A 17,130-nucleotide genomic window follows, 5' to 3' on the forward strand; every position below is an offset into this window, starting at 1 on the left:
CCCTGGCCGGTTGGGCTCAGTGGATAGAGCATCAGCCTGCGGACTGAAGGGTCCCGGGTTCGATTCCAGTCAAGGGCACGTGCCCAGGTTGCATGTCGATCCCCAGTGCGGGTTGTGCTGGGAAATCTGCCCTGAAGGTCGGGGTGGTGCTGGGAGCAGGGGTGTGGAGCGAGGATTCGGGCCCATTGGTTGCGCAGACTTGGACCTGCTGAGCACGTGTCCGCTCAGCCTTGTGTAAATAGGCCACGTGGCCTGAGAGAACCTAGAGACCTGGTGTCCGCGCTGCCCCGGGCGGAGTCTCAGCTGTCATGTTCATTCTCCGCCGTCCCGCAGCCCCCGCTTCCTCGTGGTCCAGGGCGCTGGGGTTTGGAGCCGTCAGCTGTTCTTGAGGGGGGTCTCCCCTCCCAGACCCTCAGCCTGCCTGCTCGCCGGGGTGTGCCTTTCCAAGTGGGAGCCAGGATTCCAAGGGCCTTTCCTGTGAGTGACCACCCCCCGGTGGAAGCTTCCCATAATCCTCTTTCTTTCGTCCTTTAACATTGTAAGGTCTCCAGCCTGAAATCCGAGCACGCACCCTGAACACTTTGAAATCTCGGGGCTAACCCAGCCTTGCCCTGTCTCCAGGGGCCCTGGCCCAGCTCTGTGTGCCTGGCTCCTGACCTACTTGCCTGAGGGGTGGCAAGCCAGGGCAGGCCATCAGGCACTTGTAGCAGCAGATACAGCTGGCACATCTCGCTTACACTGGGGTGCAGGTGGCAGGGCTGGCCTTCCTTGTCCAGAGATAGCCTTGAGCCCTAGCCTGTGTGGCTCAGTTGGTTGGGCGTCCCGTGCACCAAAAGATTGCCAGTTCGATTCCTGGTCAGGCCACATGCCTGGGTTGCTGGCTCAGTCCCCCGGCAGGAGACCTGCAGGAGGCAGCCTATTGATGTTTCGCTCTCACATCGATGTTTCTCTCTCTCTCTTTCCCTTTCTCTTAATAAAAAAATCTTCAAAAGGAAAAAAAAGGAGAAAGACTCGCCCCCTGTGCCTGGCCTGAGGACCGCCTCTGTCCTTATTGGGAAACTCAAAGAACTACATGAGATCCCAGACTATTCTGAGTGGGCACCCAGGTGGGCTGAACATAGAACAGGACCTCCTCTGTGCCAGCTGTGCCCCCCTTAGGGCAGTGGCTGGTCCCAGGCTGTCTGGGAAAGTGCCCAGAGAGGAGGACTGTGACCAGTAGGCCCTCAGGCAGGACTGTCAGACACACACCTGGGCAGTCTGCCTGAGGATTCGGCCTTAGCCGGAAGCACTTTGCAGGGGGATTGGGCCTATGCTCCCCTGGCACTGGGGCACTTGGTTGACCTCTTGAACCTTGGGCCCCCACCAGCACAAGGGGGACAATGGTAATGTTGTAGGCGGGCAGTGGGAAGGCAGGAACAGCAGCCGGTGTTAGACCAATAGACCGGTGGGGTCAGACCAAACCTGGGTTCAGCAACCTCAGTACTTGGGTTCTGGCTAGGAAAGAATTCAGAGCAAGACCCCAAGTGTAAGAGAACATTTGTTTGGCAAATCACAGGGGTAGAAGTCATTCCTAGAAGAAATGGGCTTAGGGAGCGAGTTATGGAGATAAAGGAAGGGCCCTTGGAGCTTGGGAATGAGGAGCTAATGGGAAAGTGCCTGGGGCAGGGAGGTGGGAGGAGGAGGGAACAGGGTTACTCCCAGGAGGGAGAGCTCACTGTGTCCTCCATCCTAAGGGTTTTAAGGGCTGCAATTTTAGGGGAGATCCCAGGAGAAGATCTTAATACAGTGGTTCTCAACCTTGGCTGCACATTAGAATCACCTGGGAATCTTTTTAAAATCCTGATCTCTGGGCCTCGTCCTCCGGAAATTCTGTTTCTTTGTTACTAATGTTGTGGCCCCACCCCATAACAAAGAAACAGAATTTCCAGAGGATGAGGCCCAGAAATCAGGATTTTAAAAAGATTCCCAGGTGATTCTAATGTGCAGCCAAGGTTGAGAACCACAATCTTAATAGAATATTCAGTAGCTTTCCAGGGTGTCCGGCACCAGGGCAGGGGGTCATTATTCCCTGCAGCTGGTCCTGAGGTCAGCCATGGCTGGTTCCGTTGCTTCTCTGGGCCTGGAGCTGAAATACAACCGAGGCCTAGATGCTAGCTCTAGGGAGGAAAGGTCAGGGGGTCCAAACCTCATGACCAGGGTCTGCTAGGGGAGAAAAGGACACCCTGGGGGCGAGGTCCCACCCTACAATCGATTGTCCCTCGCTCTGCTCATGTCTAACTGCCTACAACAGTAGCACCAACAAAGTGAGGAGAAAGTGGGAGAGCCAGGAGGGCGGGTCTGCACTAACTTGGGGGAACTCGAGCCCCCAGCTGGCTTCAGGACTGCCTGGCCAGCCACAAAGCACTGAAGCCGGCCACCTCCCCTTGACTCCCTCCTCCTTCTTTCTCCTCCTCCCCCACCCACCCCTGCCCTGTGTCAGATGCTGGAGACTCCACCCCTGCTGTTGGTGGCCTTCTTATTGTGCCTGTCACTGCTGGGGCTGCTGTTCTTCCTGCGACGCAGTGGCTTGCTTTTCATCTGCTGGAACGAGTTCGTCTTGCAGCCCATCTACAGCCTGCTCATGGGTGACAGCAAGGAGCAGCGCATCCTGCGCCATGTGCTGCAGCATGCAGTGGCCGGGGACCCACAGAGCGTGCTGGAGGCCATCGACACCTACTGCTCACAGAAGGAGTGGGCCATGAACGTGGGCGACAAGAAAGGTGGGTGGCCTGGCCAGCCGGTAGTGAATATAGGAAGGGGGACCCCAGGCCAGGCAGCACAGCCCATACAGGAGGGGCCTACTATCACCCCATTTCTGTGTGTTGGGGTGGGTGCTCATCTGGAGCCCTGGGGGCCCGAGCCGTCTGTCCAGCCAGGGGTCAAGGCTGTGCACAGACCCTAACACCCACATCACTGTCCCCGTGGGGAGGGAGGGACATTTGATAAACCACTCAGGAGGCCACTGTGTGGGGTCCCCTCCTTGCCACAGACCAACAGCCAGTATTAGAGGGGACAGCAGTGGCTCCATGCAGGCCTTGTACTCACCCGCCATCCCTCAGAGCCCGGCTGGTGCAGGGTGGGCAGTGGGTTCCTGGGTGTCCCTGCCAGGCATGAGGGTGCACAGAGCTCCTTGGACTCTGCCCAGCCCAGGCACTGGCTGCCTCCTGACCTTTGACTCCAGCGTGGGGCACAGGAGTGTGCTGTGTTGCACGCCCTGAAGTCTAGCCCTGAGGACAAACATGACAGCTACTGTCTGGCTCCAGGGAGCTAGGAAGGCCCTGAGCGAGGCCCCCGGGGGAGGTGGGGGGAGGTTTCCACAGAGGGCAGCTCTAGGTTAGGGCCAGTACCGTCAGCCAGGGAACATGGAAAGAGAAGGGCCAGTGTGTGGAAAGGCAGAGCCTAAGGTTCCATGGGAGCTTGGGGGGTCTCTACAGTGGGATGGGGCCTTAGGGGAGGGCTGGGGCCAGGCATTGGGAGAGGCTGTCGCTTAGTCAGAAGGAACCTGTCCACCCCTGAAGGCCAGATCGTGGACGCAGTGGTGCGGGAGCAGCGCCCCTCCGTGTTGCTGGAGCTGGGGGCTTACTGTGGCTACTCGGCCGTTCGGATGGGCCGCCTGCTGGCACCCGGCGCCCGCCTGCTCACCATCGAGCTCAATCCTGACTACGCTGCCATCACCCAGCAGATGCTGGACTTCGCCGGCCTGCAGGACAGGGTGCGACACCTCCCCCGGTGACAGATGTGGACACTGACGGGCCAGGTGTGGGTGGATGGGAGGGGGAAGCCTGGGGCCTGCCCCGCATGGTTCCAGACCACATTTATCCCGCTGCAGCCAGGCCTCAGGGCCTCCTGGGCCAGGTTTCACGGGTCTCCAGCAGCTCCGTGAGGGCGTCTTACTGCCCATTCCTCAGAGCAGGAAACCTCCGCAGCGGGAGGGGCAGAGTGGAGACTTGTGTCCCCAGAACCGCAGAGAAACTGTCGGTGGGCTTGCCTGGGAGTCCAGGTGGGGCGGGCTCTTTGACCCCCGTGGGCACAGGCGCTGATGGAGCGCTGTTGCAGGTAACCGTGATCGTGGGGGCATCCCAGGACGTCATCCCCCAGCTGAAGAAGAAATATGACGTGGACACGCTGGACATGGTCTTCCTGGACCACTGGAAGGACCGGTACCTGCCAGACACGCTCCTCCTGGAGGTGAGCTGTGCCGCCGCCCGGTCGGGATGCACGGGCTGCCCGGCCGGTGGGCCTCAGCCTCTGAAGAGCCAAGTGCTCCAGCGAAGCCCTGCCAAGGGGGGCCCTGGGGGCCACAGGTGGCTCCTACTGGCCGCCGGGGGTCAGGGAGCTCAGAGGCCTGCAGGAGGCCTGGGGCAGGACGGAGACCCGGAAAGGGTTCTGGCAGCCTGTGCCAGGGCAGCAGGTGGGGAGCTCATGGACCAGATGGTCTGATCCAAAGGGCACAGGGCAGAGGAGGCAGGAGGGAAGCAGCCTGGCGGCCGTGCTGGCTCTCCCAGCTGGACGGTGCTGGTCAGGGAACTCAGCGTCGCCTGCCCTTCTTCCCGGGGCTCCTTGCTTTGCACCCCCCGTGCCTCCACCGCCAGACTGTCCCAGCCCTCAGTGCCAGCTGCTCAGCCCGCACAAAGTGGTGACCAGTGGCTGCCTTGTCAGGGGGCTGGAGCTTGGGGCCTGTAATGAGTTGACACGTGGCGCTTAATATTGATGCCCACTGTGTTGGCCTCCTGGGCGGTCAAGAGGACTCTTAGAAGCACCTTGGCCCTCATGGAGGGCTTGGGACACTCTGTCCCACCCGAGCCTCCCTGCCCGAGGGCCAGCCTGGAGCTGTCCCATGTTATCTGTCCCGTGCTCACCCACCTCGGCTCCCCCACGGGGTGGGCACTCTGCCCAGTGCAGGGACTGGGAGCACAGGAGCCATGGCTGAAGACTGGGCAGCACCTGGAACCCAGTGGTTCTGGTGGGTGTGAAAGGGCATGGAATGTTCCAGGTGTGGGCTGACTTGGGGCAGAGGGCCAGAGCTGTGTGTGGAGGGCCTCACATGCCACATGGGCGGGGGCACAAGAGCTCCTAGCACATGAGGGTGAGGTTAGTGTCCAGGAAAGATCCCTGTTGGGCGTGTAGAGAGTGAGGAGGGGTGGCTGTGATGGGGGGTGCAGATGCCCGAACCTCAGGGAGGCAGTGAGTGCTGGTGGTGGGAAGGGAGGGGACCCTGGACTAGAAGTTGGACGGGTCCTGTGTTGGCTAAGACATGCGGACAATGAGGAGATGACGAGGAGACCTGGGGGTAAGAGGGGGGAGAGGGCAGCTGAGGGGAGCATGCCTGAGCCTGGGGAGGTCCACCAGGCAGAGGGGCGTGAGCCTGGAAATCAGGTATTAAGGGCAGAAACCAGGTGGCCAGCCCAGCGGGGCCTGTGTCACAGGGCGTGGGGAGGATTTCAGCAGCCTGAGTGTGGTGATAATTACAGGGCCTGCGTTTACCGAAGAGCAGCAAATACTGCCATTCAGTAACTAGGAGACTGATGGTTTTCTCAGTGCTCCTTGTTCAAGGCTGGTAATTCTCCCAAAAGCAGTGGTTGTCAACCTTGGCTGCACATTAGAATCACCTGGGAATCTTTTTAAAATCCTGATTTCTGGGCCTCATCCTCCGGAAATTCTGTTTCTTTGTTACTAATGTTGTGGCCCCACCCCATAACAAAGAAACAGAATTTCCGGAGGATGAGGCCCAGAAATCAGGATTTTAAAAAGATTCCCAGGTGAGTCTAATGTGCAGCCAAGGTTGACAACCACTGCTCAAAAGAGAAGCCAGGAATGGGACCAGCTGTACTTTTCCAGCGTGTCTGCCACCCCACACCTGTGGCTCTGCAGGCCCCTGGCTGGTGCGGGGCAGGGCCAGCTGCCCGTCCCCTCCGCTGGGAATAAGGGGCCGGGGGGGGAGCGGTGCCTGTTCAAAGTTGGAGGCCACTTTGAAGAGGCCTCAGCCACTTGGCACCTGGGTGTCTCCATGGGGCCACTTGAGGTGTCCTCACAACGTGGCAGCTGGCTTCCCCCAAAGCCAGAGGTGGGAGAGCAAGAGACAGACAGACAGACAGGAGGGGCTGGGTGCCGAGTGTGACCTCGTCCGCGAAGCCACGCCCTGTGGCTTCTGCCTTCTCTTTGTTAGAAGCCAGTCACCGAGCCCAGCCCACACCCACCCCTTGAAGGTCTGTGAACTGTGGACACAGTTTAAATCACCTCACACCTGGCACCCTGTGCTCACACACCATTTCCTCCCAGGCAGCTGGCACAACCGGCTTGCTCAGCCTCTGAGCTTCTGGCCAGAAGTCTCCAGGGGTCTGTGTCCTGTCGGAGGCTGGCGTCTGGGAGGAGGCAGTGCAGGCACCGTGTCTTCCCCCTCATGACCAGCTTCCTCGGGGATGGCTGGGCCCCAGCAACCTCCACAGGTGGCCAAGTTTCCTCCCTTCCGCCCCTTCTCTCCTGGTTAACGGGGTGGTTTCAGTGCCAGTGGTGCCCTGAATCCTTCAGCGGGACCCTTCGAGGCTGGAGCCCCTGCTCCCAGCTCACTTTGTGCCCTTCCTGCCCTTCTGGGGCCTGGGCCAGGGGCGCCTCCTCCCGGGTGCTCTTTTTTCGGTCTTTTTAGGCAATGTTGCTAAAAGTTCTGTTGCTTCTCTTTTTTAAGAGAAAACACTCTATGATTCATAATGATACATTCTGTTCAAATTCTGTCTCGTGGGTTGCCCCAGCCTCGTGACCTCACACTTGCGTGTTTTCCGGAGCTCTGGCTGGAGGGCCCTCGGCTTCCCCCACAGCCCACAGGCTGGAGGTAACCGCAGCCACCACCAGGAGGGCTGGGACCCCAGTCAGACTCCGCCCTAGGGCACAGCCCTGGAGGGTTGCAGAGTTAGTCCGATTTTCAGTCACTTGGAGATGCCCCACGTGTGTGGTCCTGTGGGCAGTTTCAGACACACCTGGGGTCACTTGTTTTCCGTGTTTGGATTGCTTTTTTTTTTTTTTAACTGTTATGATTATGTAAGAAAGTTCTGTGCTTCCAAAGTCAAATCCAGGAGACAAGGCAACCCTTACCCTAATCCACCTGTCCCCCAAGGTAAACATTCCCCCTTTAGGCTTCCCATTCTATTGTTTCCTGTAATCGAAGCAGCCCCTCCCTCAGCTCAGAGAGCTGTGAGCGCTGGAGGACCTAGGCTGTGTCCAGCTGCCCCTCCTTCCTTCTGCAGAGCCAGCTGGCTGCCCAGGGCCCGGTGGCTGATGGAATGGGGCATGTCGAATGCTGGGGCTTGGGGATGTCCAAAGCGAATCCCTGAGGGGCAGGCTTGTGGGTGGGGAGATGTGCCTCTCCCCTGCCCCCCTAGCACTGCAGGGTCATCCTGGTCAGGCCAGCTTGCACCTCCAGGGACCACCCCAAGAGCCACACACAGGGGCACCAGGCATTTTTCCCACCTGGAGAAGCTGCATGTTCTTGGCACTGGGTGATGAGGGACCCACTGGCTTTAGCACTGTGACCTGAATCCCCGCCCCATCATCACCTCCAGTCATCTTGCTAGCATTTAGCGAGCTCCTGTTGTGTACTGCACACAGTTCTAGGGGCCAAGGATGCAGGCGTGAACGGAGGAAAAGATCTTCAGAGCTGATGTGCTAGAGGTGGGACCTGCACTCAGCACAGCCCTTTCGTGCAGGGGACATGCTGGGGAGGAGGGCTGCAGAGGGACTCTGTGACCCCAGGAGGTGAGGGGGCTCACCCAGGGGTCAGGCCAGCATATGGAGCCTCCACCTGGTCAGGGGCACCTGTCCTGCTGGTTTGGAGCAAACTTGATGGGCACCCCTGACCTTCACCCCCTCCAACTGTCTTGCCCCCTGCAGGAGTGCGGCCTGTTACGCAAGGGGACGGTGTTGCTGGCCGACAACGTCATCTGCCCAGGAACGCCGGAGTTTCTGGCGCACGTGCGTGGGAGCAGCCGCTTTGACTGCACACACTTCTCCTCCTTCCTGGAGTACTCCCAGGCCGTGGATGGCCTGGAGAAGGCCGTCTACATGGGCCCGGACAGCTCCGCACGGCCTTGACCTCCTCCCCTGCTCTGGGGCACTCGCCAAGCCTGGTTAGGAAGGTCACGATGGGCATTGCTGCCGCCAACCCTGCTTCTGCAGTTCTGGGGTCTGTCCTCAGTGCCACACACTGGAGGCTCTGCACATGGCTCCAGGCTGTCAAACACCAACCCACCCAGAGCAGCCCGCTCACCATGCACAATCCCTGCCATCAGTCTGGAAAGTTATCTGCGAATACCAAGTCAGGGTTAGGTGGTGCCCATGGCTCACTCACCCCACCAGCATGCCAGTAGGGTTTCTTACACGGACAGGCCCTGACCCAGCAAAGGGGAAAGTTGGGAACATCTGGAAACTTGGGCTGTGCACTCACAGTCTGTCCTGGAGCTTGGCAGTCACCAGGTGGCAGCAGTGCCTCAGTGCTGGCACTGTGACCAACAACACATCGTACCTGATTCCTTTTTCTTCTCCTTTTTAAGAAGGAAATGCAACTTCACTAAAACGGGCTGACTTTTAACAATTTTATATATTGATATCATGACTAAAAGATACTAAAATGGTAATTAAAGATCTAAATATTTCGATATAAGAGGTCAACTTTGTGTTTTTTTCAACCACCGCGCTGCTCTTTCCTTCCCCTGGCGCCCTCCGTGTTGGCACCAAACACACAGCGCTCCCCTTGACTGGATGCCAATGTTGCCCATGCGCCCAGGGGCTCCCAGCACTGCTCCTCCAGTGGCCAGGCCAGGAGCCTGTCACAGCCCCACCTGGATAGCTGCAGGCTGGGCTCAGCCCCCAGCTGGAGGCTGTGTCACCTGGGAAACCAGAACAGGGCAGCTGGCCACCCTTCATCTCTGGCCAAGCAGGTGTTGGGGAATGGAGGCCTCAGCCCTGCAGCAGAGCCAGGCATGGCCTCCAGCACCTGGTCCCTCGGGGCCCCCGGTGGCACTAAGTGGAGGCACCTCCCCAGGCCCACTCAGCCTTGTGTATGGAAGAGACAACAGGCTCAGACCAGGCTGCACAGCTGGTGAGTAATGAGGTAGAGTTGATCTGTAGCCACGAAACCCACAGCTGCCTCCAGCCCCGGCCCTGTCCCTCCAATCCCAACCCCCAGACGGCTTGGACCTCTGGTCAACTCAGGGGAGCACCCTGTCCTGGATGAGCCCCTCTGCCCAGGACACCACGCTGGGGCTCAGGGCCCAGCCAACCACCCAGGAGCAAGCCCACCCCTCTCTGTATGTAGCAAGGGGATCGCAGCGAGTCTGGGAGAATGTGTGTGGGAACCACCCAGGGGCCTGAGAGCTGAGATCCCTCTGGACCCCTGGGGCCACCCCCGCCCCACAAACTCCCCACCTCGCAAACAGGAGCAATCAGCTTGTGGCGAGAGATCTGAGCCATGAAAGAAGTTCCTTGGTCGCTTTTTTTAATTTTTAAATTTTCTTACAAAAATTTACGTGTTTACCAATACAGTCTTATTTTGGTTTTGTTTTTAATGCTTTTTGTCAGTGTTTTTCTTCTGTTTTGAAGTCACAAACAGCAGGCACTGAACAGCAGTCCCCCACTGCTGCGGAGGGTCAGTCCGGGCGGGGTCAGTCCCCGGGCTCTGGCAGACAGGGCGCAGAGGCTGCGCCCGGGCCAATGTACCTAGGGAGGCTCCCACTGCACTGGGGTTCCACGCATCCAAGGGCAGGGTGGGGGCTAGAACAGCCTGACCCCCATCTCGCTGTCTCCAATCCACTCTGCGAGGTCAGCCCCCCTAGAGCAGCCCAGTGGCTGGCCTGTGGGGGGGAGGGGAGCAGGAGTGGAGACCCAGGGGATCCCCTCCACCCTTCAGAGTCAAACTCCTGAGCCCCCCTCCCTGCCCAGCTGCCTGTTCCCAGGGCCAGCTGCCCAGTTCTTCTGGGGCAACTACACTCTCCTCCTATTCTTCCGACCCCAAAGCAAAGCCAGGCCCCCTCTCCTGCTGCCTCCCTGGACCCTGCCCTGCAGCCCCCCCAGCCTTCTCTCGCACTTGCACACAGCACCATGCACACAGCACCATGTCAGTAAACAGCTAACTCTGCCTAGGGAGTTAGGAGGGAGGGAGCGAGGGAGTGGGAAGGGAGGCGTGTCCAGAAAGTCCAGCCTTGGCTCCCGCGCAGAGGCACTGCCGACCCCTGCCGCCAGGGGGCTCCAAGCTCCGAGGCTGGGTCTGTGCAGGCTGGCCCTGGAGTTCCCTTCTTCCCATGATCAGATTCCTAAGAATGAAAAGCTGGGCCCAGGCCCTGAGGAGGGAGAGGGAAAGGCTGAGCAGGGTGGCAGGGTGGCAGGGTGGCAGGGGAGGGCTGCCTCCTCAGACTAGGCAGATGGAGGTGTATACAAAGGCAGCTGCTGTGGGACGACCCTGAGGGTCTCACCACCAGGGCCAATCCCAACATGCTGTTCTTCAGAGGCCATGCACTTGGGGTGTTTCAAGGTGTAGGGGGGCCATCCCTGCTCTGGTCCCATCTCCTCAGGGCCCTGACTTGGCTTGTCCTTCCCTAAGATGGGCATTCAGGCGGCTGGGCTCGAGGTGGTGGAGCGGGGAGGGGTCCCACCAGGGAGCGCGCAGGGAGGACAGAGCATGCGGCCAGCAGAGATGAAAAAAGCCCCCGCTCAGAGAACGGGAAACGGTTGGACAAACAACCAGAGGAGAGAACGTACCAGGCATGCAAGCTAGACCCAGGAGTCAACGGGCTGAGGCTTAGCGTCCCCCACAGCGTCCACCAGCCTGACCGCGGGCCTGCTGGGCCCCGGAGGAGGAGCCTTCCTGCTGGGGTCAGGCTGCAGCAGATGGGCGAGGGTAGGAGGGTGTTAGAGGCAGAACACAGTAGGTTAGTCAGAGCTGACTCTGGGCACTGGTCTGGTCCGAGGGGCAGGGCCCATGCTGGTGCACAGGAGGGGAGGGCTGAGGGGGCGGGGAACCAGGCTAATGTGGCTCACACAGGTGCAGAGTGACGAGTGGATGCACGAGGCCTGTGCCCAAAGCCAGGGGATTGGCAAAGAGCAGGGGGCAGGTGCTGCCCTGGAAGTGGGAACACGATGGGCCCTTGCCCACACACACACATGCAGAGTAGGGGGTAGACACATTTGCTCAGACTCCTGGGGTCCTGCGCACTGTGCCAGGCCGTGCCCCCTGTCGTGTGCCCCCACCCTCTCTGAGTGTGAGCTTCGAACCAGCTGCACCCACAGACTGACTCTGATGTGAGGTTCCCAAGGTGGAGGAGCCACTCCCTGGGCCCAATCTCCCAGCCCAGCTGCCCTACAGGTGAGCCCCACCCCAGGTGGATGCCAGCCCCCATCTCGCCTGAGCCCCTCTCCAGGCAACCACTACTCATGCTGCCTCCCTGGGCCCCTGCCACAGCCACTCACTTTCAACGGTTCCTTCTCAGAGGTCTCCCCTGCGGGGGCACTGCCTCGAGCCCTCCACTCTCTCTGGTCCATCGTGGAGTATCCATCTGTGGGGGCACAAGGGGGATCCTGAGGGGCAGGCCCCATGGAGCAGATCTCCCTCTGGCTGGGACGGGGTGCATCTGGAGAGGGCACCAGCTTCCCTGCTCCAGCACCGTCCTGGAGGCCTCGGACAGGTCTTCCCATAGCTCCTCCTCCCGGCTCTCACCATCCCCTGCCTCAACCGCTCAGGCCTTGCAGCGGCTCATTGCTTCCCCTTGGAAGCTCAGGACTCCCCCCCTGCCCCCCCCCACGCGCATGCATACACACACACACACACACACACACACACACAGCATAACCACCTGGCCCACACCCCCTCCTCCCCACACAGGAAGCACGCAGCACTGCCCCTGCACTCACCTGGGCCAAGGGCCTCCATGGGGATCACATCCCGGCTGCCTGGCTTCTCACCATCTAAAAGGCACAAGCAAGGGGCTGGCTGTTTGCAAGCAGCAGTGGGGGGGCCAGGGCAGATACACCCATGGCAGGGCTGGTCTCAGAGACCCTGGGTACCCTTCATCACTAACATCTTTGCACCCTTTTGCTGGGTCACTGCCCATTGCCAACCTCTTCCCACAACTTGGCACCAGTGTGAGTACCATGGTGGAGAGGATGTGAAAGGCTGCAAACGGGGAAAGGGGCCACCCTGAGGCCATTTTCCTGTAAGATGGCCCACCTCCCTCCTCCACGCCTCACCAGCCTTGTCACTATCGATGTACCGGGTGGAGAGGCTACGCCACCTCAGGGATGGGTTCCCACACCCCAACCCGCCCGTCCTCACCCAGGCTCTTGTCCACCAGTGGCAGTGTGCTGTCATCAAACCCTCCGGGACTCAGTGCTCCCTTGGGCCCCTTGGCATTAGCAGCAGCTGACTGGAGGGGAGAGAGCGAAACAGACAGGGGTGGGGGTCAGGGGCACTCCAGCCGGGGACCCAGCCTGGCAAAGTGAGAAAGGAAAGGCTGTGCAGGCTGCACCTGGAAGCGTGCCTTGGTCCAGCCATCCCTCTGCAGGGCGCCACGCAGCTCCTTGTAGCTCCACACAGTCTGCAGCACGTGGGACGCAGCCTTCGCCTCTCGCACCGATTGGCTGTGGCCGGGCCCAGGACGGGGTCAATGTCCGGTCCCACCCCCGGACCGCCCTCCCCCGTCCCCACCCGAGTACCTGGAGGCGCCAAGGGCCACCAGCGCTGGCACGCCACGGGCCTGCAGCAGCGAGCGTGCATTGTCCAGGCTGTCGGACACGATCTCGTGGATGGTGTTGAGCACGGCCACCACAGTGTCTTCCTCCAGGCGGGCCCCAGGTCGCGCTGGAGCCTGCGCATTGCGCACGTTCCGCACCAGCTCGGCCATGGCATAGCTCCCTGAGGGGCAGGGTCGGGTGTTAGGACACGCCTCTGCCCACCCCTGTGGGGAGAAGCGGGGTTCAGGAGAGAGGAGCCCACAGTTCCCAGTGCACAGGGGGCTAGGCTCAGACAGCTTGAAGAAGACTGGTGCTCCAGCGCCTGGGACAGAGTGATGGGGCCCAGGCCAGGCCCCTACGTTAGGACCCCGAGGGCCGTCCATCCGGTTCCCATCCAGGTTCAGCCCCACCTGTGTCCTCACCGATGAGGTCCTTGTTGCGTCGGTCCAGCGAAAGGTTCCGCAAGGCAATGGCGACAGCGCGCACCACCTTGTCGGTCTCGGACTGCAGCAGCTCCACCAGCACTGGCAGACCGCGCTCCTTGCGCACGGTGGCGCGAATGTAGGTGGCCCACTGTGGCAGCAGAGGAGGCGGAGCACGCTCAGCACACGGAGTAGCACCCCACACAGGATGGACTCTCCCACCTGAGCCCTGACCACTCCTTCAGCTGGACTGTGCTCCTGACAAAGCCTTACACCAGCAGCTCAATTCTTCCTCCACCAGACACCTCCACACCCACCACCCAGGGCACAACTCTCCCTCCACCAGACGCCTCCACACCCACCACCCAGGGCACACTGCTTGCAGCCCTAGCGCCCAGAACCCCTGACCTTAGGGAGGCTCCTCCCCTCCCCCTGCCTGGCCAAAGGCAGGAGTAGGCACCAACAGAGACACGGGGATTCCCTCTCTGGCCCCTCCCTGCCAGACATGGCCTCTCACCATCCAGTTGCCAGCACTGAGGTTCTGTAGGGCACCAGCCGCAGCCTCCAGGGTGTTGAAGTTCCGGCTCTCCGTGAGGAGTGAGAGGTAGAGACGCACCACCTCGGGCTGGTACAGCAACTCAAAGCCTGGGCACAGAGCACCAGCTGCCTACGGTCGCCCAGACCGCCCCACATCACCGCCTCTCCCTCCTCCTCCTCCCAGGGCAAGGCTGAGCTGGGACCCAGGGATGGGTGTGGTGCAATGTTACGTGCACCACGATAAAAAGTGAAAAAGCAGTCCCACTTCACAGAGGAATCGAGAGGCTCAGGGAGGCCTACCAGTGGAGAGAGGGTGGCAACCAGGGCCTCTTCCCTAGCAACAGGACTCAAACTCCCTAGCAACAAAACCCATCCTCCCAGTAGCTAACAGGGGCTGTGCAACTGGAGGGTGAGGCCTAGAGACAAGACCCACCTCCCCTAGCAACAGGGCCCAGCTCCCGTATATAACCGAGGCTATATTACCAGGGTCATGCCCTGAGCAACAGGGCCCATCCCTCCAAGAGGTCCAGGCCTGGCAGCAGCGCCCGCCACAGTGTCTCAGAGATGAGGGGCTGAGCAGTTTCCAAGGCCACTGTACCCACACCGGGGCTTCTGCCTGTTCCTGGACATTACCTCCCTGTCCCCTGTCCCCTGACCCCCTCCCTAGTCCTCATGTCCTATGCTCCCTCCACCCCAGCCTAGCTGGGCTTCCAATTCCCCAAACACATGGCCCCCTGAAGTATTGGCCCAGGCTGATTCCTCAGCCTGTGGTGTCCCCCCCCGCAGATCTCCTGTGGCTGGTCCCTTTCATTCTGCTTGGGAGCATCTGGGCTCGCAGGGTGGGCTGTGGGCTGTGGCCTGGAATCTCTCTCTCTCAGGCTGGATTCCCATTACACAGAACAAAGCCAGCACCCAGCAGGGTTCCAACAGATGCGGGACTAGAAAGAAACACAAACCACTCTGCCCCTGCATGAATCAGGCTGGTCTGGCGCAGCCTCCGTACTGAATCTGACTGTACCGTCCTGGTACCCAAAACACTCGGAGAGAACCCAACACTAGAGGCCCTGCCAGCCAGCCCCTGCCCTTCACTGAGGGCCTTGCTCCAAAGCTGAGACCCAGCAAGAGCCTGGCCTCTCTATCCCCCCCATCCTGGTGACCTGTGGCACTGACTCTGATTCTAACCCTCTGCTGGTGCCCAGCGACTAGGCCAGTGATGGTGAACCTTTTGAGCTCGGCGTGTCAGCATATTGAAAAACCCTAACTTACCTCTGGTGCCGTGTCACATATAGAAACTTTTTGATATTTGCAACCATAGTAAAACAAAGACTTATATTTTTGATAATTTATTTTATATATTTAAATTAACAAAGAAAAATCAACCAAAAAAATGAGTGTCATAGGTTCGCCATCACTGGACTAGGTGGTCCTCCGGGGAACGCCACACCTGTGGGCCTGTGTCCATATTGGATCCGCAAGGCCCTTCAGGCCTCCTTAGTGGCACAAAGCTTTACTACTGGACAGTCCCGAGCGTGGACTCTACTCCCACCCACTCACCTTTGGCGGCCTCCGTTCTCTTGGGCAGATCCAACGTGTCAAAGTTTCGGTCCATCTCACCATCCTTCCTCCCTGGAACAGAAGAACAGTGGGAGGTGAGGTGGACCCCGTGGGGGGAAGGTGTGTGTCACGAGGACTGTGCACAGCACTTTTCTGCCTAGAGCCCAGAAAGCACCCCCATTTCCAGGACGAGGCACCAAGAGGCCAGGGGGCAGTGTTAGCAGCAGGGCCTAGGGATGTCCCAGCCAGGACTCAGCTCCCACCAGGTGCTGGGAGCTGCACTGCAGACCTGCCCAGTGGCCTCCTTGTGGCTGCCAGGTGTGTGAACTGAGGGATTCAGTGGCTGGGTGGTGGGTAGGTGCACACAGGGAAGTCGAGGCCTGGCAGGGACCGGACATGCCTGGCTACACAACAAGGCAGGGCTGGGGCCAATGAGTCCTACCCAGGGGGAAACTTGCCCGTCTGGGGCCTAGACCCGGTCCCAGGCTCTGTTGGCCAGGAAAACCCTGCTCACAGGCCAAGCCCCTGCAGCAGCTCCACCTAACACCTGTCAGCCTCGACCTGTACACCTCTGGGTGCATCGCCACCTCCTGGCCATCATCCCCACCTCAGATGAAGGAGTTTCTCCTTTGGAAAGCAGCAGAGCTGAGTTTAAGCAGTCACCAACCTTTCGGACCTCAGGGACCACCGGTCGGCGACCACTGCTCCAAAGGTTTCCTTAAACCAGCGGTCACCAACCTTTCGGACCTCAGGGACCACCGGTCGGCGACGACTGCTCCAAAGGTTTCCTTAAACCAGCGGTCACCAACCTTTCGGACCTCAGGGACCACCAGTGGTCTGCAGACCACCGGTTGGCGACCGCTGGTTTAGATGACCTGGGACCCCCACCATCCCTGGCCTTCTGGGGCCTTTATGTGCTCCCTGTGTGAGCCACACATGCCCCATTCCACTGGAGAGACACCCCTAGGCCTTGAGGACATCAGCTCTGCCCCAGTCCTAGCTCCAGGCCCAGCCCTGCCTGGGGAGCAAAGTCTGAGGTTACAGAGGGACAGCCCCTTAGCCTCCAAATTAGTGCAGGGCTGACATTCCTGCCGTTGTCATGGAGATGGCTGCCCAGAGGAGGGACTGGGGGTGGGGCAGGACCTTGAGGCTGGAAAGCCCTGCCGTTTAGAAGACCACTGCCTGAGCAGTAAGGGGAGGGGGCTGTGCCTCCATGGTGCCCACTGCACCCGCCAGGCCTGGATGGCAGGACAAACAGGGACTCACCTTGATGGAACCAGTCCTCTGGGCGGCCGGAGGAAGCACAGGAGAAAGGAGATGAGCCTGAGCGGGCAGCACCCCCCAACCCTGTGCCCTCCCAGGAAGCCTCAACTTCCCACTGCACACCCTGGGTTAAACAGGTGGCATGTGGAATCTCACCCCAATTACTCTTGGGGGTTGAGTGCCCATAAGTAGGACAGCAAAGGGGTCAGAAAAGGCCCACACAGGTGGGACAGGTGAAGGTGATCCACAGATTCCAGCAGCTGCCAGGTGATGCTGGAACCTGCACCCTGAAGGTGGAGTGGAGTGCTGCCCCCAGGATTTCTCAGGGTCTTCAGGTAGGTGCTCTATCAATGCCAGAAGGTGGCATCATCTTCGGCGCTTTCCAAACTTGGGCCCATAGAACCCTCCCTAGAGCTAAGGGACTAGGCCCGCCACCTGGGTTCTCTCCTACCCTCCCCTGCGGTCACCACAGTGCAGAGGGGTGAAGGCTGGGCCTGTTGGATGGGTATCCCAGGGTGGCCCACCCACCTTGGCTCCCTGCTTCCCCACTTGCCATGAATGCCATGGGTATAGAGAGCCTCAGCCAGTGTGTGTGTGCGCGGCG

General features: G+C 60.0%; 2 protein-coding genes across 5 annotated transcripts in view; one reads left to right on the forward strand and one right to left on the reverse strand.

Annotated features, from left to right (window-relative positions):
- The first annotated feature begins 268 nt into the window (after window positions 1–268).
- COMT (catechol-O-methyltransferase) lies at window positions 269–8,686 on the forward strand. The gene is made up of 5 exons (XM_005875538.2): window positions 269–477; window positions 2,480–2,759; window positions 3,558–3,751; window positions 4,096–4,227; window positions 7,921–8,686. Exons 2-5 carry the CDS (start codon window positions 2,480–2,482, stop codon window positions 8,119–8,121), a joined length of 807 nt encoding a protein of 268 aa, XP_005875600.1. The 5' UTR covers window positions 269–477; the 3' UTR covers window positions 8,122–8,686.
- Window positions 8,687–9,572: 886 nt separating this feature from the next.
- The window catches only part of ARVCF (armadillo repeat gene deleted in velocardiofacial syndrome), a 40,407-nt gene continuing 32,849 nt past the window's right edge, over window positions 9,573–17,130 (reverse strand). For 2 of the 4 annotated variants that reach the window (XM_014547137.1, XM_014547133.1), the window contains 11 exons: window positions 16,530–16,547; window positions 15,264–15,335; window positions 13,690–13,817; window positions 13,173–13,323; window positions 12,733–12,931; window positions 12,546–12,657; window positions 12,353–12,443; window positions 11,932–11,985; window positions 11,491–11,576; window positions 10,783–10,902; window positions 9,573–10,364 (listed from right to left, as the gene is read on the reverse strand). In XM_014547137.1, coding sequence (XP_014402623.1) covers window positions 10,795–10,902; window positions 11,491–11,576; window positions 11,932–11,985; window positions 12,353–12,443; window positions 12,546–12,657; window positions 12,733–12,931; window positions 13,173–13,323; window positions 13,690–13,817; window positions 15,264–15,335; window positions 16,530–16,547 — 1,019 coding nt within the window. In that variant the 3' untranslated portion in view covers window positions 9,573–10,364; window positions 10,783–10,794. The remainder of the gene's footprint in view (window positions 10,365–10,782; window positions 10,903–11,490; window positions 11,577–11,931; window positions 11,986–12,352; window positions 12,444–12,545; window positions 12,658–12,732; window positions 12,932–13,172; window positions 13,324–13,689; window positions 13,818–15,263; window positions 15,336–16,529; window positions 16,548–17,130) is intronic. The other 2 variants (XM_014547135.1, XM_014547136.1) reach the window with 2 other exon arrangements.

This window comes from Myotis brandtii, unplaced genomic scaffold (genome assembly GCF_000412655.1).
Source record: "Myotis brandtii unplaced genomic scaffold, ASM41265v1 scaffold463, whole genome shotgun sequence".
NCBI classification, from domain to species: domain Eukaryota; kingdom Metazoa; phylum Chordata; class Mammalia; order Chiroptera; family Vespertilionidae; genus Myotis; species Myotis brandtii.

Coding starts and splice junctions, on each gene's coding strand:
- COMT (XM_005875538.2), top strand. CDS start 2,480: ATGCTGGAGACTCCACCCCTGCTGTTGGTGGCCTTCTTATTGTGCCTG. Junction 3,752..4,095: donor TCGCCGGCCTGCAGGACAGG/GTGCGACACCTC, acceptor GCGCTGTTGCAG/GTAACCGTGATCGTGGGGGC. Junction 4,228..7,920: donor CAGACACGCTCCTCCTGGAG/GTGAGCTGTGCC, acceptor TGCCCCCTGCAG/GAGTGCGGCCTGTTACGCAA.